This window comes from Leptodactylus fuscus, chromosome 2 (genome assembly GCF_031893055.1).
Source record: "Leptodactylus fuscus isolate aLepFus1 chromosome 2, aLepFus1.hap2, whole genome shotgun sequence".
NCBI classification, from domain to species: domain Eukaryota; kingdom Metazoa; phylum Chordata; class Amphibia; order Anura; family Leptodactylidae; genus Leptodactylus; species Leptodactylus fuscus.
In genome coordinates this window covers 190,231,881-190,251,355 of record NC_134266.1, presented here as the reverse complement: position 1 = coordinate 190,251,355, position 19,475 = coordinate 190,231,881, and the positions used below count along the sequence as shown (strand labels likewise).

The following is a 19,475-nucleotide window of genomic DNA, read 5'->3' as shown; positions in this document are numbered from 1 at the left end:
GAGCAGGTCTTCCGGCCTCTTATAGAGGTCAAAAGCTGTTAGGTAATTAAAAATTCCACCTGTCCTAACAGCTCATAGAGGCAGAAATACCCCAGTTGTGCTGCTGTTGGGCATAGGGGGAAATCTGTTTTCATTAATATTGTTCTTGTCTATTGGCTGTAATTATTACAGCTCAGTCCTATTCAGGTAAATGGGATGCAATGCCAGAAATAACCTGCGGACTAATGTGGCACTGTTCCTGACGTTTTGTTAATGTCGTACCACCCCTATAAAGTATATAAACATAGCATAATCCTGGAAATAATAACTACTAATTTTTAGAAATTATAGTCTACACAATATCATATTCATTAATGTTACCTGTTGATCAAAAAGGGCCCAGAACATTGGCAGTGGAATGTAAAGAAACAAGACCTTCAGCACCATCTTAACTTGAGCAATAAGAAGGTCCTAATGATAATAATAGAAAAAAAAACATATAGTTGAAATGTACTATATATAGTAATACAGTATATTATACACAGAAACACATTGCAGTTATTATATAGGTGTTACTTGAACTATATGAATTAATAATTAAATTAGATGACTATGCAAATAAGTAAAATATGATTCCATGATAAACTATAATATTGTAGGATAATAGGCTGAATGTAAGTATGTCCATACTGAACCAGAATCTGCACGATCATTCACTTCAATGAGAGCGCTGGAGATAGCTGAAGATCAGTACTTGGCATTGCACTTGGATTTGTATCATGGACATACCAACAAACAGCCTGGCTGCATTCATAATGGGGCGATAACACCCCCATTCTCAAGGATCAGTGCAGGTATCAGTGGTCAGACCCTAATCCGATCAATTATTTATCCCCTATCCTATGAGTACTCTTTGAGGTAATAATCCCTTAATGTAATCCATGTTGTTCTAGGTAAAGCATTGTGAGCTGAGTAACATCCTAAATTTTTTCAGTTTTTTCCATCTTAATAAATGTTATTATCCTGGATGCTTGGAGTCAGACTAGAGTTGTGTATGGAGTTAGCTCAGCTAGAATTGAACTCAATGGTAGCTGTATAACCCTATAGTCAGTATGCTCCTTCTAGGAGGTCCTGCAGGTATGTGTGACAGTGCGTCAGCTAGCAGTTCAGTTCACCCACCATGGACCCCATGACAGCCATATTCCCTGCTTTTTGGGTAAATATGTCGCTGTTCTTGGCTCTCTCGGCTTCCTAACTTGTTCTTTAATAATTCATTACTTTTTTTTAATTAGAAGTTTTTGCATCACATTGATTGATGACCAATATCTACTACTGGGCATAGATTGCACATATACAGGCATACACTGTTAACAACAAATAAATAACATCACATATGTTCTATTGCAGTAGCAACAAATGGATTACTTACATCATACTTTTCACTTGCCCAGTCCATCCAATGCTCTCTCTTAGGAATTGATTTACTACGATTTCTGTATCTGTTTTTGATAGCAAACTGCCGATAGATAGCACAAAGTACATATTTTAAGCACAGGTCAGTATTTTACCATTTTTATGTGTGTTCATTTTATTAAAAGGGTTATCCAGGCAAAAAGAGAAATCAACAGTAGACATAAGTGTTATTCATTTTATTTTCCCCACCTTAAGGTTGGTTCACACTAGCGCTTGTATTCCGTCTGCAAGGAGTCCGCATGGAGACCCCCACCGGACGGAATACCAACGCTAATGCAAGCGCTGTGCAGTTAAGCACACGGAGCCCAAAGACTATAATGGGCTCCATGTGCTTCCCGCACACTGCCCGCACAATTTATTCGTGCAGGCAGTGCGCGGCAAGCACAAGGAGCTCATTATAGTCTATGGGCTCCATGTGCTTTGCAAGCACATCGCTTGCAATTGCGATTGCATTCCGTCCGGGGAGGTCTCCATGCGGACTCCTTGCGGGCGGAATACAAGCGCTAGTGTGAAACAACCCTTACTAGTAGTGGGACCCTAGTCCTCTCCATTCAACTGCAGCCCAACATTGATAATGTCAATGGCCTCCATGTACCCATTGTAACTCTGAAATCACTTTAAGGCTAAGGCCCCACATAGCGGGACGCAGCAAAAACATGCTGTGGGAAAAACCGTGGCAGTAATGCATCAGGGTTTTTTTTTCAGTGCTTTACACAGAAAGCCTACAGAGATTTAGGCCAGGTTCACACAGGGTTTTTTGGTCCGGAAACTGAGGCGGCTTCCGCCTTAGTTTCCGGACCAATAAACGGGTAGCTGCGACTTGATGCCAGTGCAGTGCACCGGCATCCAGTTGCGCACTCTGCTCTGGATTAGGCCCGATGAATGCACCTAGTCGGGAGGAGGGAGTGTCTTCAGGTGGATTTGTGAGGCGAACCTGCCTGAAGAATGAGCATGTCCCTTTTTTTTCCGGGAGCTGGAACAAACGGCTCCTGGAAAAAAGAACTGACCGTATCCCATTGATTTCAATGGGAGCCATCTTTTTGGTCAGGATTTTGAGGCGAATCTGGCCTCAAAATCCCGACCAAAAAACTACATGTGAACTGAGCCTTATACCTATACAGAAACCGTCTGCATCTCCATAGGTATAATTGACATGATGCAGTATTTCTACTGTGGATATTTTTCTGCAATGTGTGGATGGGATTAGCCAAAATCCCATCCACTTTGCAGATTCTGTAAAACAGTGCGGTTCTCTCAATTATGAGAATGAAGGGGATTCAGTCTTGGTGTGCACTGATCTCATTCTGGGCAAAGACCTATATCACAGTCCTTTTCAAGTAAATGGAGCATGCTGCGGTTCCCTAGACAACCAATTCTGGGTCAGAATTCTCAGCAATCATATAGTTATGGCATATCCTAAAAATATACCATAATTTTATGAGATTGAAATACCTCTTTAAGGGTGCATTCACACTACGTAACGCCAGCCTGTATCACAGCCGTACACGCCGGCGTTACAGCAGGGCTGCCGGACACTTCCCATTCATTTCTATGGGAGCCGGCATACGAGCGCTCCCCATAGAAATGAATGGACTGCTTTTTTCCATTCATTTCTATGGGGAGCGCTCGCATGCCGGCTCCCATAGAAATGAATGGGAAGTGTCCGGCAGCCCTGCTGTAACGCCGGCGTGTACGGCTGTGATACACGCTGGCGTTACGTAGTGTGAATGCATCCTAAGGCTAAGGCCACCTGTAGCAAGCCACAGCCAAAAAAGGTTGTGGAAAAGACCACATCGCATTTTTTCTGCATCGTTTTTCACCGAAACTCTGCAGAGTTTTCCTCTGCAAAATTTCTGTTCCTATCATACATATACAGAAAATGTCAGCGTTTTCCATAGGTATAATTGACTTGCTGTGATATACAAAAACACAAGCCTTTTTTGAATTTGCAGATTTTGCACTGCACTGCGGCAGGTTATGTAAAATGCAGTGTTTTCACAACGTGCGGCCTAAAATGTTAATGAGACGATTAGAACTTATTGCACAGTAGAGAGACATGCTAACAAATCTCTAGCTTTCTGGAGTTTGCAGACAGAATGAGGAGGTTTTTTTTTTTTCGATAAATATATATAATATAATTTAAAATTAACGTTAATATAGTTTCTATTCTATGAGTTATTATATTTTATTCATTCAAAGCAATCTACAGACGTGACATTAATAAAGGATCTTGCACAATAAGGTCACCATTTTACTAACCGAGATACAGCTGAAGACTTTAACTATAATGTTACCCTGGGGAGACACTTTATTGTACATTCCACTTCCAACAATAAATACAACTGTGGAGAAAGAAAAATAAAATGTTTACACTGCGTGAAATAATGATCATTACTAATAAGTAGTCTTTTAGGGAACCTGTACTTTATTGCCTAGGTTCTATTATGGTTCACAACGGAAAGTCAGTGTCGAGATTTGTCATTACGGTTATAACTGATCCTGGTGTAAAATGTGCAGTGCAGACGACAGATAAAATGATTACAACTTGCTCGGTGATGACCATGACTTTATTAAAAAAGGGCATTGCCTATAAGGGCTAGTTCACCTGGGGCGTATTTAAATGGCGTATTTTGTTCCTGATTGTGACATGGGAAGCTGCATCAGAATAGGACCAAAATGTGCCTGCCCTGAATATTGCGGCTTCTGACAGTCGCGGCTTCCTCCTCCGGAGTAGGCCCAAATGAATGAAGCACTACATGTAGGAGTAATACCCACTAGCTCATGTAAACTCCGGGAGGCTGAAGTTACTTGGTAAAAAGTTCTGAGACCTTGTGTGTGCATTCCCTATATCTGCAATCTACAGTGAAGTTTCAGTATCTGTATCTAAGTGTCTGGTGCTTTATTTCTGACATGACACGACTAACTCCACAGCACCAGTCTGTGCAGGGCATGTCCAAAAGGGCCATAGCAAGTACGTTTAGTACAACTTGACATACTGTAGTCTTATTTACTACCAGGTGATAATACAGAGATTCTGTCTACACTAAAGTTGGTCAGAGATGCACATTAGTATACAGTAAAATCAAGTAGTACATATGTTAGCACTTATTGCTGAATACTTACTTAGAGCAACCACCATGAGAGCAGCAGGCACACCAAAGGCCAAAGGATAGCACTTCTGCTGAGTGTGAATTCCACATTCATGGCCTGAAAATTACAAGACGACTTTTTAATAGCTTTTATGTTAATCTTTGTATGCGTATATTAAAGAGTATTCTGGCCATATATTTCAGCTCATTTCTCTGTGAACAGGCTATACAGCCTGGGGTGATGTGGTGATCATCTTTTTAGAACATGATTTCACAACAATCTAACACAAAGGGACATGCTATATATGTCTAAGTATAGACGAAAGAAGGACATACAGTCCCAAAAGGTTGAAATATTCAACATATACAACAATAATTATGAAAAACTTTTTTTTTTTTGTTTTTTTTATTCATGAAAAATTCATATTAAAAAACATATATACACAAAATATGAAGAACAAGACACAGAACACCAAAATTCAAAAAGAACCGGACAACCCACAGAAATGGGCATGCAACTGTCAAATCACCATAAACAGAATAAATATAGGTCTTGGCATTGAGGTTGTTGCTGATTGCCTATACAGATATAACTAAACTTGTATATGTTCAGTCATATGCCCTCCCCCATCTTACAGTAAATAAACGTAATCAGAAGTAGGGGAAAGGGCATTTCAATATTGGAAAAATGCTATCAACACTATATACCATTCTGTCAGAGTGAAATAAGCCATATCACTCATGTAAGGCAAGTATAGGGTATGTATCCAGCATAGACCTATAACATACGTCTCAGTAGCATACCGATGCAAGAAAAATATACCTCTTACCCATTATAGAGTGATTCACAGGAGCCCGCGTCTGTGGGGAATCCCAACCCGACGCGCATTTCGGCCGCGTGACCGGCCTTCTTCCGGCCGAAACGCGCGTCGGGTTGGGATTCCCCACAGACGCGGGCTCCTGTGAATCACTCTATAATGGGTAAGAGGTATATTTTTCTTGCGTCGGTATGCTACTGAGACGTATGTTATAGGTCTATGCTGGATACATACCCTATACTTGCCTTACATGAGTGATATGGCTTATTTCACTCTGTGACAGAATGGTATATAGTGTTGATAGCATTTTTTCAATATTGAAATGCCCTTTCCCCTACTTCTGATTACGTTTATTTACTGTAAGATGGGGGAGGGTTGAATATTTCAACCTTTTGGGACTGTATGTCCTTCTTTCGTCTATACTTCTAGTTTTTTCGGTTGAAGTATGCTTTCTATAATTGGGCTGATTTATGAGAGTTAATTATGTGTACTTGACTGTATCGGAACTCTCCTGTGCTATGCTTGTTTTCTATATATGTCTAAGGCCTGGTTCATATCTGCATTCGGTATTCCACACGGGGAGTCCACTTGGGGATCCCCCAAACTTAATACCGAACATATTGACAAGGGGGTGAGCTTAAGAAAGCACACAGACCCCATAGACTGTAATGGGGTTTGTGTGTTTTCTGTGCGGTGTCCACATGGAACATGCGGAGAGAGAAGTACTTCATGAACTACGTTCCTCTCTGCATGACTCATGCAGAAAACACATGGACCCCATTATAGTTTATGGGGTCCGTCTGCTTTCATTGCTCACCACTTGTCAATGCATTTGGTATTCCATTCCAGGGGTCCCCAAGCAGACTTCCCGAGCGGAATACCGAATGCAGATGTGAACCAGGCCTAAGTGTGACCATTCTTTAGTTGTTTTGTGCAGGTTTTCAAGGGTTTTGCTAGCATGCTGTGATATTGTATTGAATTGGTCTCAGAAGAAATTGTAGTAACCACCAAATTCAAGTGAAGATAGAAGTGGTCATCTGTATTATTCATTGTGAATATAAATATTGTGATAGATTTTAGTAATTGTGTCTGTTCTAGGCAACTGAAACGCTGTTGACATAGAGCCTTCTGTGAAAAGTATAAGTCAGGAGGGTTTTCCATATCTACCATGGACAGAAGGAGGCAACATACAGTATACTTATGTATAGTAAACAGTGACATATATTTCCAATAGGCTTGCCACATTCCACATTCCAAGTTTTTTTTCACAAAAATGGCTTTGTATATAAAATCTTAATTGATTATATGTGGCAAAAAACTAGATATATTGGCCAAGAACTGTAATTTCTTACTTATAGTGCTTGTACATGACTGTATTATGGGGCGATGTGAAAGCCATACATTTAGTACTATAACTAGAACCTGAATCAAGTGTGGGAATCATACGCGTTTCAGGAAACTGTGTTTAGCTATGAGTAAGGGACTAAACACAGTTTCCCGAAACGCGTAAGCTATTTTTTGTTTTTGACCATGTTTTGGATCCTTGTATGTGTCTTTTTTAATCACTATGAAGTAAAGGTTATTTTTTTATATATGTCATGCTGGATAATACTTTTTGTGTTTTGACCATTGCTATTTGACTCCGTGATAGTCCGGAGGGTTTTTCCATGCAGCCTACATTTCATGCTCTGTTTTTTTGCGGTTCCACTAGCTGGTTGAGCGACAATACTTTTTTGTGATTGTGTTGGTAAATAATGTTATTGTGAACCTACCCTTAGACAATTAAAACTATGTATTTTTACCTCTAAGGATGGGAGTGATAATAGTGGACAAAAGACTTCCAGCATTGATTGACAGATAAAAGATGGAAAAGAAGCGGCTCCTCTGTTTATCCTAAAGTAGAAATATACAAAACCATAGATGCTATTCAATTCATAGACATAACACTGAGCCTCAGCAACAGCTTTATAAGATGACAGTAGAGAGAGAAATCACAAAATAACATACCTGGGTCTCATCAAACTGGTCTCCTCCAAACGCTGCAACACAAGGTTTGATTCCTCCCGTGCCCAAAGCGATTAAAATAAGGCCAGCCATTGATAATACGCTATGAAAAAGAACAATTGCTGAGACGTTAGCATGCGGCATGAAAAAATGTAACCGCTACGTGAAAGCTTAGTCATATAAAAGTTTATCCTCGACTTTCCTTAAAAGGGTTTGTCCCACAAATAAATGATAATTTACTGACTTTACAACATTTTAGACAATTTATTTATTTCTAATACATTATATAGCACCAACATACTCTGCTTTACATATATTCAGCTGGAATCATTTACAAATGTCCCTGTCTGAATACTGTTGTTACAAGGCCAAGGACAGCTGTTTCGATGTTATTGCATCTCGTCAGCTTGATGTTAAAGTGAGCTCCCTCTATTGGTTTGCTTGACTGAGGCTCTGTCTTCCTAATTACATCATGGAAGATAAACTTGCACATTTTCAGTGAGCCCCCTCTATTGGTGTGCATGCTTCAGGCACTGGCTTCCTAATTACATCATGGAAGTCAGATTTGCATATTCTTCCCATGTTCCTTTGCACAGTTAAGTGCTCATGGCTTAATAAGACTCCACACACCTAATTGGTGGTTCTCTCCTTATGGAGTGACAATATCCCCTCAACCCTGTCTAAGGTTCTCACCTCTGCCAGATCAGTCCTCTCTGTGCCAAGCTGACGAGATGCAATAACATCGAAACAGATGTCCTTGGCTGAGAGACTACCTGGTAAAATCCCAACATCATTGCAAACAAAGGCCTCTGAGAAGGTCAGCATGATGTTACAGGGAGCGCCCTCTATTGGTGTGCATGCCTGAGGCATTAGCTTCCTAATTACATCATGGAAGTCAGAGTTGCATATTCTTCCAATGTTCCTTTGCAGTGGAGCGCTCATGGCTTAATAAGACTCCACACACCTAAATGGTGGTCTCTCCCTATGGAGTGACGATATCCCCTCAACCCTATAGAAGGCTATGGAGAGGGATGGAGGTGGTGAGTATGAAGTGCAAGAGGTAAGAGAATAAGAACATGTTTAGCCTTATGCTTAAGCTAAATAGGAGCATTTTTTTATCATTACCAAAGTACTTTATTCACATAAGTAGATGTCACTACTGATTTGTTCATTTTCCTGATGCTATTTTCAATGAGAGACAGTCAGTTATGGAGTAGATTCTCCTCTAGTATATACTTTAAGTTTTCCTTATACTTACACATGGACAACAAGGTTGTCAGGTGTTCCATCCTTGTTTCCATCAGTAAGATCATGAATGGCACTGACAGACATGATGACCTGACCAACTGCATAAACAATAGAAAGGTATACGATGGTCCTGTAAGTGAAGATATTTTCATCATTAATGATTTATACAGGAAAGAGACTTGACCTCAGAACATAAAGGAATCAGGATCTTAAATTCCATTCACTGTAACATATATAATAATAGGATTTGGAGTGTATATAATTTTTTACTGCTTAATATCTGAGTTCTGATGTAAACAAAGTGCAAAATGATTACATTTTGCATAAGAATGTTTTGTGAATGACTTTCCTTTTAGTAAGTGAGTATAGCCTATATGTTGGCCAACTTAAGACAAGGGTATTGTTGCAGTTAGTGCTCCAGTTATAGCTATGTTCAGTGCTGGAGTCACAAGTGCTTTCATGTATAAGCAAGTGAAATGCCGATGCATACTGTATGAATGTTTTATTTTTTTTTTACTCCAGACAACCTCTTTCAGGCTACTTGTCCTTTGTTTCTTTTTTAATGTAGATTGTGAGCCCCACATGGAGCTCACAATGTACATTTTTTCCCTATCAGTATGTCTTTGGAATATGGGATGGAAATCCATGCAAACACGGGGAGAACATACAAACTCCTTGCAAATGTTTTTTTTTTTTTTTTAGCCCTTGACGTGATTTGAACACCAGGACTCCAGCGCTGCAAGGCTGCAGTGCTAACCACTGAGCCACCGTGTGGCCCCCTTATCCATTTTTTTTTTGTCCCTGATGTGTATTGCAAGGACCATTCCAATGCAGGTCCATAAGTTTATGAAAAAAAAAACCTGACACATATTTAGGCTTTGGATTGTGGATCATAAAGGGTGAGAACTTATAATTGGCACATGGTAATGACACAAACTCATTACAAAATAACTTACTTGAATTTTCCCAGCCATGAGTCAGCAATGATAGCCCCAAGTATTGGAGTCAGGTAGCAAACAGCAACAAAAGTGTGATAAACCACGGTGGCAAGGTTGTCATCCCATTGTAAAAAGTATTTAAAGTACAAAACCAACACCGCTGCAAAGAGAATACAAAGAGACCAGATATATCTGTCATTAGTTTTAATTAATTAATAAATTTTGACTAATTGCCATAGCCCAATGATAATTGCCTTTTACCAGGTTGTCATAGCCATAGCTATTATACTGGCTTATTTTGGTTCCAAAAGTTATACTAGAGGAAGAATGTACATGAAATTATTACTTTACCTCGCATTCCATAGTAGGAGAACCTTTCACAAAACTCATTGATGACAATGAAGAAGATGCTTAGAGGGTAGCCAAAGCATCCCGGCTGTTAAAGGTTAAAAAATAAAATAATTTATGTTAACAACTACAAGTACTATTTTCTTTTATTTTTTTATTTTCTAAATTTTGCAAAAAAAAAAAAAAAAAAATCAAATCTGTATTCAGGCACCGTAAATGTTATATTAAACTACCCCCCCGTTTTAAAATAATAACCTAAAAAAGAATGTGATCTACTTACGGATCGTGCACCCTGGGCGGGCATTCAGGGTGTGTCCGTTCGCGAGCGCTGGAGGAGGACGGGACCCGAGGACATCGGAGGAAGAAGAGGCGTGGATGAAGATGAAGACACATTCTTAATGCCCGCCCAGCGTGCACGTTCGGTAAGTAGATAACATTCTTTTTTAGGTTATTATTTTAAAACGGGTCAGTAGTTTAATATAAGATTTACGGTGCCTGAATAGCCTTTTTAAAGGCTATTCACGCATATGTGGGGCTCTATCAGCATGATTTTGCTGAGAGAGCCCCTTTAATGTCTGCAGGTAACATCTGCTTAGCAGCCTGGCTCTCTGTCGTTCAGGTCCCCCAGCGGATCCAAACAATGGAGAGCTGGGGACAGATGTGAACCTAGCCATAGAGAGTCAGGACAACCATTCACAACTCATCTACTTCACTGCATAATAACCTATGCAACCTCTTGCCGTGGCGTAAACTCTGTATATTCACAGCATCGGACCCCAGGCTCAAAAGGGTTATTCCCGAGTTATGAAGTGATGATATATTTGTATATACAATAACCTGGTAAGTTTTTGCCCTTTAAGAATATAGTGAATGGGGCTATTCTACAGTCTCCTGTGCAGCTTGTGGTAAAAAGATATATGTTTAAAAACTTATCGAATAAAAGATTATTTACAATTTATATCAGAAAACTAACTGAAAAAACAAGAGCTGGATTAAATAAAATAATGAAATAAAATAAATATATTGCATTAAAAGAACTTACTGTTGATTTTTCGCCCCTCCCTGTTAAGGAAAGAAAAGGGAAATAATTTATATTAATAGATTTATATGTCCAAATAATGTTAAACAGAAATGTTACCCCTCGTTCACATCTGCTCTTGTATTCCGTTTGGGGGAGTCTGCATGGGACCCCCCTCCTTCCCCCGAACAGAATACCAAACACAATTGCAAGCACTGTGCAGTAAAAGTACACGGATCCCCATAGACTATAATGGGGTCTGTGTGCTTGCCGTCAGATCTCCGCACAGAACATGTGGACAGGAAAGTACTGCACAATCTAATTTCCTCATGATTCATACCGGCAGCACGCAGCAAGCACACGGATCCCATTATAGTCTACTAGCTTTTACCCGCGACTTCGTCTGCGGTGATTTGAGAATTGGGCGGACACAGACGTGTGAAACTATAAAAGTGCTTTAAAAAGTTTGGTGGGCTAGCAAATGTGATGTGTTGTATTGTGTATGTAGTGATACAGATAATGTGATGTGCTGTATTGTGTATGTCGTGATACAGATAATGTGATGTGTTGTATTGTGTATGTTGTGATATAGACAATGTGATGTGTAGTATTGTGTATGTCGTGATACAGACAATGTGATGTATTGTGTATGTCGTGATACAGACAATGTGATGTGTTGTATTGTGTCAGACAATGTGATGTGTTGTATTGTGTCAGACAATGTGATGTGTTGTATTGTGTCAGACAATGTGATGTGTTGTATTGTGTATGTCGTGATACAGACAATGTGATGTGTTGTATTGTGTCAGACAATGTGATGTGTTATATAGTGGAAAGCTATATGTAAATGTGAGTGAGTAGAGTGAGGGCTACTCCTGAGGAGACAGTAAGGAGTGTGCAGGCAGGTTGAGGCAGGAAATGCCAGGCAGTGTGTCTATAGCTGGGGCTAGGAGTCCTGCTTTTGTGAGTCTCCTGCTAGGAAGCCATGTTGTTTAGTGGCACCAAAAGTAGCCTGTGACTCAATCCTAAGGGAAAACTATGTTTGTGGAAAATTGCACGCAAATCCGTCCAGGCGTTTTAGCGTGATTGAGGAACAAACATCCAAACTCACAAACATCCAAACATCCAAACACACAAACTTTCACATTTATAATATTAGTAGGATGGTGTCCGAGTGCTTTTACTGCACACCGCTTGCAATTGCGTTTGGTATTACGTTTGGGGGGTCCCCATACGGATTACCAAACGCAGATGTGAACGAGGGATTACTTAATTATACATGTAAAAGACATATGCAAATATTGAATATAATTGTTATCAGAAAACAGGAGCAGATGGCAAAGGGCTGTATTACATACAAAACTAAGACATAATGAGGTTCCCATAGATAAGCTTCATGAGCCTCTAATAAGACTAAGGCCCCACAAAGCAAAATGCAGCAAAAAATGCTGTGGAAAAAAAATGTCACAATTTTTCTACTGCTTTTTAAATGTGTTTTTGCAATATGGGGCTTCAGCATATATCTGATTTCATTAGAAGGCATACCAAGGCTTTCTCTTATGGACTCTATGAAGTTTGATAAGACTCCATGTGTACACAGACATTAATTCAGGGAGAGAATATGTTGATAATACGTAGCACCCCATAAAGCCTACACTTCAGTACATAGAGGCTATACAATTCCATGCTAGAGAGCTATGTAACCTTCATACAATCATGGATGATTGGATCAGAAGCAAAAATATCAACAAGAAAGCAACCTTTAGGCAATGGTACCATGTAGCGAATCACTGTCAAAAACCACTGTTGAAAAAGCTGCAGCCGAAAAGCATCACATTTTTTTCACAGCATTTTTCTATTACACCTATACAGAAAACACCAGCATTTCTGCACATATAATTAACATGCTAAGAAATCGCAGTATTTCAGTGGCGCCAGCATTTTGGAATTAGCTGGGTTTTAGTGATATGCAAATTAACCAGCAGGGAGCACCAGAAGACTTCTAAGTATTCCTTGAGCACCATAGAGAAGGGGAAGGCTGATGATGCTGCGGTGCTCAAGGAATAGTTAGAAAGCTTCCGGTGCTCAATGCTGTCTAATTTACATATCACTAACACTGGGCTAATTCCAAAACTTCAGCGCCGATGAAAGAATAAAAAGTATCCCTGAAATAGCTTTGTTAAAGGCTATGTAAAGATATGTTTAGTTAAAAATGTCTATTGCCAATGATAGACTCCCTTTAAGAGGAAATTATATATATGACATAGGCTGCAATGATAAGCCAATTTTATACTTTTGTGTAAAAGTAACAACATATATAACATATAAACTAACTTACCTTCTGATGTGTAAAGATATTAAACTGATAACTAAATAAGTGAATGAATGAATGTGATCCTTGACCTGGTATATGGCACTAGACAAAAACATTTTAACTGAAGCTTTATACATTGTCATATCTCAGTAGTCTTATATCTTGATGGCAGCACAATTACTTGTTTTTATCTGCTTTAAATCAATAAATCTTTATATACTGCTGATTATTATTATTGCTCTAGACAGCTACTGTAATATAGTCCTAGCCTGTACATAATAGTATAAAATACATTGTTAAACAGAACTATGAACTATGTCTCTTTACTGCCTCTCCCGAATATGACATAGTACGCCTTCTAACCCATGTTCAGACCTCTCATACAGTCGGCTGCTTCCCTGCTCTGATCACAAGCAACAACCTCGAAACAACTGTTACCTACTTCCTTCTGGAGAAATGATTCTGGCTTGGCTATTATTCCCACATTATTCAATTAGATTTATTGAATAACCATGCATTTATATATAGGAAGCTACTTTCCAAAGGGTGGCACTAGGATCAAGTTCCTCTGTTCCACTAGTGAGGTCTAGTTTGCGTATTGCTTAACAGTCACAGTGACGATTATGTCATATATGTGTGTTAATATGCTGTCAGGGGTTCCATTACGTGTTTCATTACTTTTAAAGGCAAGAATCGTGCAATATATGCAGCTGTATTCTCCCTCAGCGGAAATGTCATTGGAACCATAGTGGCCCTCATAGTAAGGCAATAGGGTCTGTTGGATGCATTATTCATCTGCAATAAGTTGCCTAGCTAGTGAAAAAAAAAAATAAGACCAGAGTTCAAATTAGGAATTAGGGCATAAACTACATTGAAATACTGTTAGATCTATTAGATTTGGATAAAGTATAAGAAAAAACTTATACATGATACATAGTACACATTATGTGACAATCCATCCAGAAATCCATACAGCTGTACTTGTGCAGATCTCTTCATTCACTGCGTTGCGAGTTCCAACAACCAAGCGTACTTACATGGCTGTTTTTAGAAATCCCATATACATGGATGGAGAAAGTGGCACATACACGGCTTCCTCTCCATTCACAGTGAATGGGATCTGTTGTGACCTCTTTCGCTTAATTACACAGGGCAGAATTCTTGTGTAGCCCCAGCAGTGGTAAATACGGCACCTGAAAAACCTTCTTAGGTTAAAGTAATAGTAGGACTAAAGCGTGAGAAGCTTTGCTTAGATATTGACCGAGACGTTGACGATGCAGAGAGACAATAACTCTGAAATTATTTATTATAGTCACTTATTATCTTTCTATTCTGCAAGATATTGATATACATATATTTATAAGCACACATACATTTTATTGATATATTTATTAAAAGTTATGAAGAAAACATGAAGAAAGATGTGGGTGGGCACTCACCAATTAGTAGACGGCATTTTCTTCTTTGTATAAAAATAATACTTTATTGAAATATAAAAAACAAGTCCTCAGGGAGGGAGAAATAGCATTATTGGCAGGAAAAAAGGCAACAGCCGTTTCGCGTTAAACCAAACGCTTTTTCAAGCCTAGTATGCATACTAGGCTTGAAAAAGCGTTTGGTTTAACGCGAAACGGCTGTTGCCTTTTTTCCTGCCAATAATGCTATTTCTCCCTCCCTGAGGACTTGTTTTTTATATTTCAATAAAGTATTATTTTTATACAAAGAAGAAAATGCCGTCTACTAATTGGTGAGTGCCCACCCACATCTTTCTTCATGTTTTCTTCATATTTTTTGCTGTTGTTCCGGGGGTTGTGAGCACCACCTTTTATTGTCAGTGGTTCCGATCTACAGGATTATTTTGGAAGCAGGCTGTTACAACGTTTATACATTTGGAACTGGCTGTGCCGTCTGTCTTTTTTTCTTTTGTGAATTATTAAAAGTTATGTTTTAGAATGAGTTTTCTTTTCCACGCCTAAATTTGTGAGACCTAATTGGAGCACTATGGCAAGTGACATTAGGGCCTTGTACTTCATGACAATCCCATTGGTCTCAATGGGTACTGGGCAGAAGTAACGGACCCCGGCCACTATACTGTGTACAGAGCTATGTGCTTCTATCTCTGTGCACTGTATAGCATGGCTATCGAAACATAGCACCAAACAGATTATCCGTGTAGGGTAGTCTGATAAGAAACCCATCCAACAGACCAAGAAAATATTTTCATGTCATAAGTGAATCAAAAGGCCACATGGGCCACATATGACTATACACTGCTCGTCCATATTACAATGTATCAATGTATTGTCCTTTCAAAATAAGAGACTGTTCACATCATGATTTTAACATCTGCCTATAGAATATGCTTAACAAATACAAAAACGGATGCCAAAAAGGATGAGAATGGATTTTATCCACTGACATAGAAACAATGTTAAAAAATAATGGATCTGTTACCGACATTTTTTTTTTGTTGTTGTTGAGAGACACAGAACGGGGAGCACTATGATTCTGTGTCCAGGCATAGTGCATATGGACTCTGTGTAAACAGATCCCATCCATTTGCACCTGTTTTCATCCATTTTTAACATTCCATTAAGCTTTTGTTAAATGGATGTTAATAATGTGATGTGAATGGTTCCTAAGTTTGACATGTTACCCTTCTCAGGCCATAACCACAGGCTTACTGAGCCTTGTCATAAATTTGGTCTTGTGCATCAATAAGGCCAAGCTTTCTAACATGAACTATGAGGGAGAGCTTCATGCCAGTATCTGAGCCATGAGGCGTTTACTCTGTTATTGATATTATAATAAAAGAATATTATTCTAATCATCCTTTTGGAGTAATGCATGCAATGATGGAAAATCTTTATCCAGATGGTTAAACCTCCATAAGAAGGAAACCATTCAATTTCGAAATATGTTCTCCAGTCCATTTCACAATCCATGAAACTGGGCACAAGCGCTCTGAGCTATATTGCCTCGGTCGGTACAGGATATCATCAAAGTGTTATCTCTTAAAGAAGCAATCACATGCACTTTGAGATTCAAGTACCCACAGTAAACACAGTTAAAGGAGATAGCAAATTTGTTTATGTGCGTAATAGATGATCGATTCTGTAATCTTGTTCTGTAACTAATGGCAATAAGATAGGACTCTAAAATTAGCAAATATAATAAACTTCATTTTGCAGCATTAGTTTATGTGCAGGACATATTAACGAATCAGAGAAAACTGGATGCTGATATCTCTATTTCCAAGAATCACTGCAAATGTTGTGCTGATCTCTTATTTTATGATATGAAGCTCTTTGGATTATGGCTTCCCTGTTGTGGGGCCCTAGAGTCTAAACAACCATTCATTTATGAGTTAGTCATGTGATCACTTTATGTCATTGGTTTCTAACCCTCAATGGCTGACTCGGTGCACAGCAGAGGGATATTACTTGTAGATAAGGCTCACCTAGGCTGATTATTTCTGGGTGTTTGGATAGTAGGAGTAGGAGTACAGAACATTACAGTCTGTTGTCTTAGAAACAATGTAAGGCTTCATTCACACCAAGTGTTTTTTACCTACATGTATAGAAGATCCATTTTACTTTATGGGTCCATTCACATGGAGGAAAATGGTGAGGAATTTGGTGTGGAATTTCAGCACTGAAAAAAGCCTTCCATTGACTTCAATGGCTTCCTTTTTCTGCTATCAGCATGGTATAGTACACCCTTTCCTGGTACCCACACAGTATAAATCCACTTTTTGGGCTGCTATATGATAAAAAGCCCCTTTTACCAATGCCCAAACAGTATAGTGCTCCATTTACATGACCAACATGATATAAAGCTCCCTTCTCTGGCCCGACATGGTATAAATCCCCTCCTTACACCCCACACTGTATATTGCCTTCTTATTGGCCCCCCATACGGTTTGCAACTTCCTTTTCAATGTCAGCAACATGATGTGGGACATTGGGGGGCCAATAAGAAGGAACGTCCTTCTTCACAGCAACGCCTATAGCGTTGTACTGTGTGAGTGGGGAGGAACGCCTCCCTCTCCTCCTGATAGTGCTCGTCTATGGACGACTACTGTGAGGGAGGGAGCATTCCTCCCCGCTCACACTGTACAGCGCTATAGGCGTTGCTGTGAAGAAGGACGTCCCTGACAGACTGTCAGGAACGTCCTTCTGACTGTGAAGAGCTACGGTACCGGTACCGATAGCGCTTTACCCAGGGCACAGATCGGGAAAGCCGACAGTGCGCTGAATTCAGTATATAAAACTGCCTGTCCCCAAACCCATGAAAGGTCCTCTTTAAATTCTCTTTCAATTCAATGTTTCAATATTAAGTTGAAGAAATTATTTTTAAAATGAGGCAGACTGGTTGTTACTCACAAAGCTCAGCAGCCATTACAAGGATCTAAGGTTGTTAGGTAAAGCATCCCTAGGGACCAGACAGTCAGGCTTTAGGCTTTTCAACATCCAATTACATTGGCAACAGGGAAAAGCAGTCTGGCAGCACATACCATCCCATGGTATATAATTCAGAATTGGCCTGTCTGCTAAGATGGTTATTGGGGTTCTATGGCAAAAATGCTGGCTTTTTATTATGAATACCATGTACATACAGCCCAATAATCTGAAGACAGAACTGTACACCTGAATTCATTATGATGCAGACAGACAGTGGATAAATATATATATTGCTTAAAGGTACACATATGATTCAATTGTAAGTGCGAAATAATACAGTAATTTGAGATCCAGCTGAGGCTGATATACATAATTTTTTTTGCAGATATTGCATTTCCATGTTCACTTTTACATAGCACATTGTTTTTAGCAGCTGTGAAAAGTCAGAGGAAAAAAACCTTTAAAAATTCACCCAAAAACAGCAAAATGAATGAGATTTTGTTTGATCTCATCCACACACTGCAGAATAGAAAAGCTGCCTTAAAAAAAAAAAAAAAAAAAAAAAAAAAAAACATTTTAAGACCTGGGCCACACAACACAAAAATGCCGCAATATGGTCGCAGCGGAAATGCCATGGCAAAAAAATGTAGCGTTTTACAGTACCTTCAAAGTAGATGACATTCTGGCTAATCCCATTCACAATGAGTTTTTGTAAATCGCAGCATGTCAACTATACCTACGGAAAAACTGGCGTTTTACATATTGGTACAATAGGGACAGAAAGTCCACAGAGGAAAACTATGTGGACTTTCTGTGAAAAGAGCTGTGGGGGAAAAAAAAAAAGTGATGAGTTTCTGTCACAGTCTTTTCCGCACCGCTTTTTGGCTACGGATCGCTATGTGGTGCTTTAGCCTAAAAGCAGAATCGTGAGAATTTTGCCTATAAATTTAATAGGGTATGAACAAAACACTGACAAAAATGCAGAAAAACTCAATGAAAAGTGCTGTGGAGAAATGGAACATGTTTTTTACTGTGTTTTTATCCACAGCGTTTTTTTGCGGCATTTCGCTATGTGGGCCATAATCTAATATAATAGAAACATGATACATACCATTACAGAAATACAAACAACTAGACAAAATGTTATTTGTTATCTACCATAAAGATCACCCAACTAAATAGCAGCAATTGCTATACAACAATATGCAAAGAATTCTCAAAGGTAAAGGTGAGCTGCAGGGGTTTGTTGGCAGATTGGAGAATATATTGCAAAACATAGGAAAAGCTAAAACAGAACCAGATACTGTATTACTATTTGTTGCAATGTAATGAAAAATACAGTGTAGAAGATTACTGGTGATATTACAGGTTAGCCGCTACATACCCATGATGAGTTGTGATGTATCCTTTGGTAACAGGGAGGGATGTCCTGCTTTAGTACTTTCTTTTAAAGTCCCTGCACTTGGCTGTGGACCAGCATTAGGTACTCATTACATGGACTGAGCACCTTCTCCCCTCCTCTCTTTTGCTTTAAATCATAGGGCATCATAAGAAGCTCCTCCTCTCCCCAGGCACTGGCTGGAGGGCACAGTCCAGGGGCTGATAAAAAGGTGTGAGAAGAGAGATGGCAGGGGGACACTGAACTGCATTCTGTGTGCAACAGCGAAATGACATGAAAGAGCTGATAAAAGTCACTTGTTTACAGAGGCTGTTGGCAGTGCACAGTACCACATCACTTGTGTACAGTATACAGCCAGAAGAGTTGACTTTCTCTGGGGGGTAACACTTAGAACACGTGTTTGATCTTAAGACGCTTTTGTAAGAGATGTGCCTGAATATCAAA

At 39.3% G+C, this 19,475-nt stretch overlaps 1 protein-coding gene across 1 annotated transcript in view; it reads right to left on the bottom strand.

Moving 5' to 3' along the window:
• Positions 1–19,104, bottom strand: part of SLC15A1 (solute carrier family 15 member 1) — a 40,137-nt gene extending 21,033 nt beyond the window's left edge. The window contains exons 1-11 of the mRNA XM_075265300.1: positions 19,017–19,104; positions 10,940–10,959; positions 9,901–9,985; positions 9,568–9,709; positions 8,622–8,741; positions 7,367–7,466; positions 7,162–7,252; positions 4,576–4,659; positions 3,712–3,794; positions 1,409–1,495; positions 361–450 (exon numbers count right to left, since the gene is read on the bottom strand). Of these exons, the coding sequence (XP_075121401.1) occupies positions 361–450; positions 1,409–1,495; positions 3,712–3,794; positions 4,576–4,659; positions 7,162–7,252; positions 7,367–7,466; positions 8,622–8,741; positions 9,568–9,709; positions 9,901–9,985; positions 10,940–10,959; positions 19,017–19,020 (906 nt within the window). The 5' untranslated portion in view covers positions 19,021–19,104. The remainder of the gene's footprint in view (positions 1–360; positions 451–1,408; positions 1,496–3,711; positions 3,795–4,575; positions 4,660–7,161; positions 7,253–7,366; positions 7,467–8,621; positions 8,742–9,567; positions 9,710–9,900; positions 9,986–10,939; positions 10,960–19,016) is intronic.
• Between the last annotated feature and the right edge of the window lie 371 nt (positions 19,105–19,475).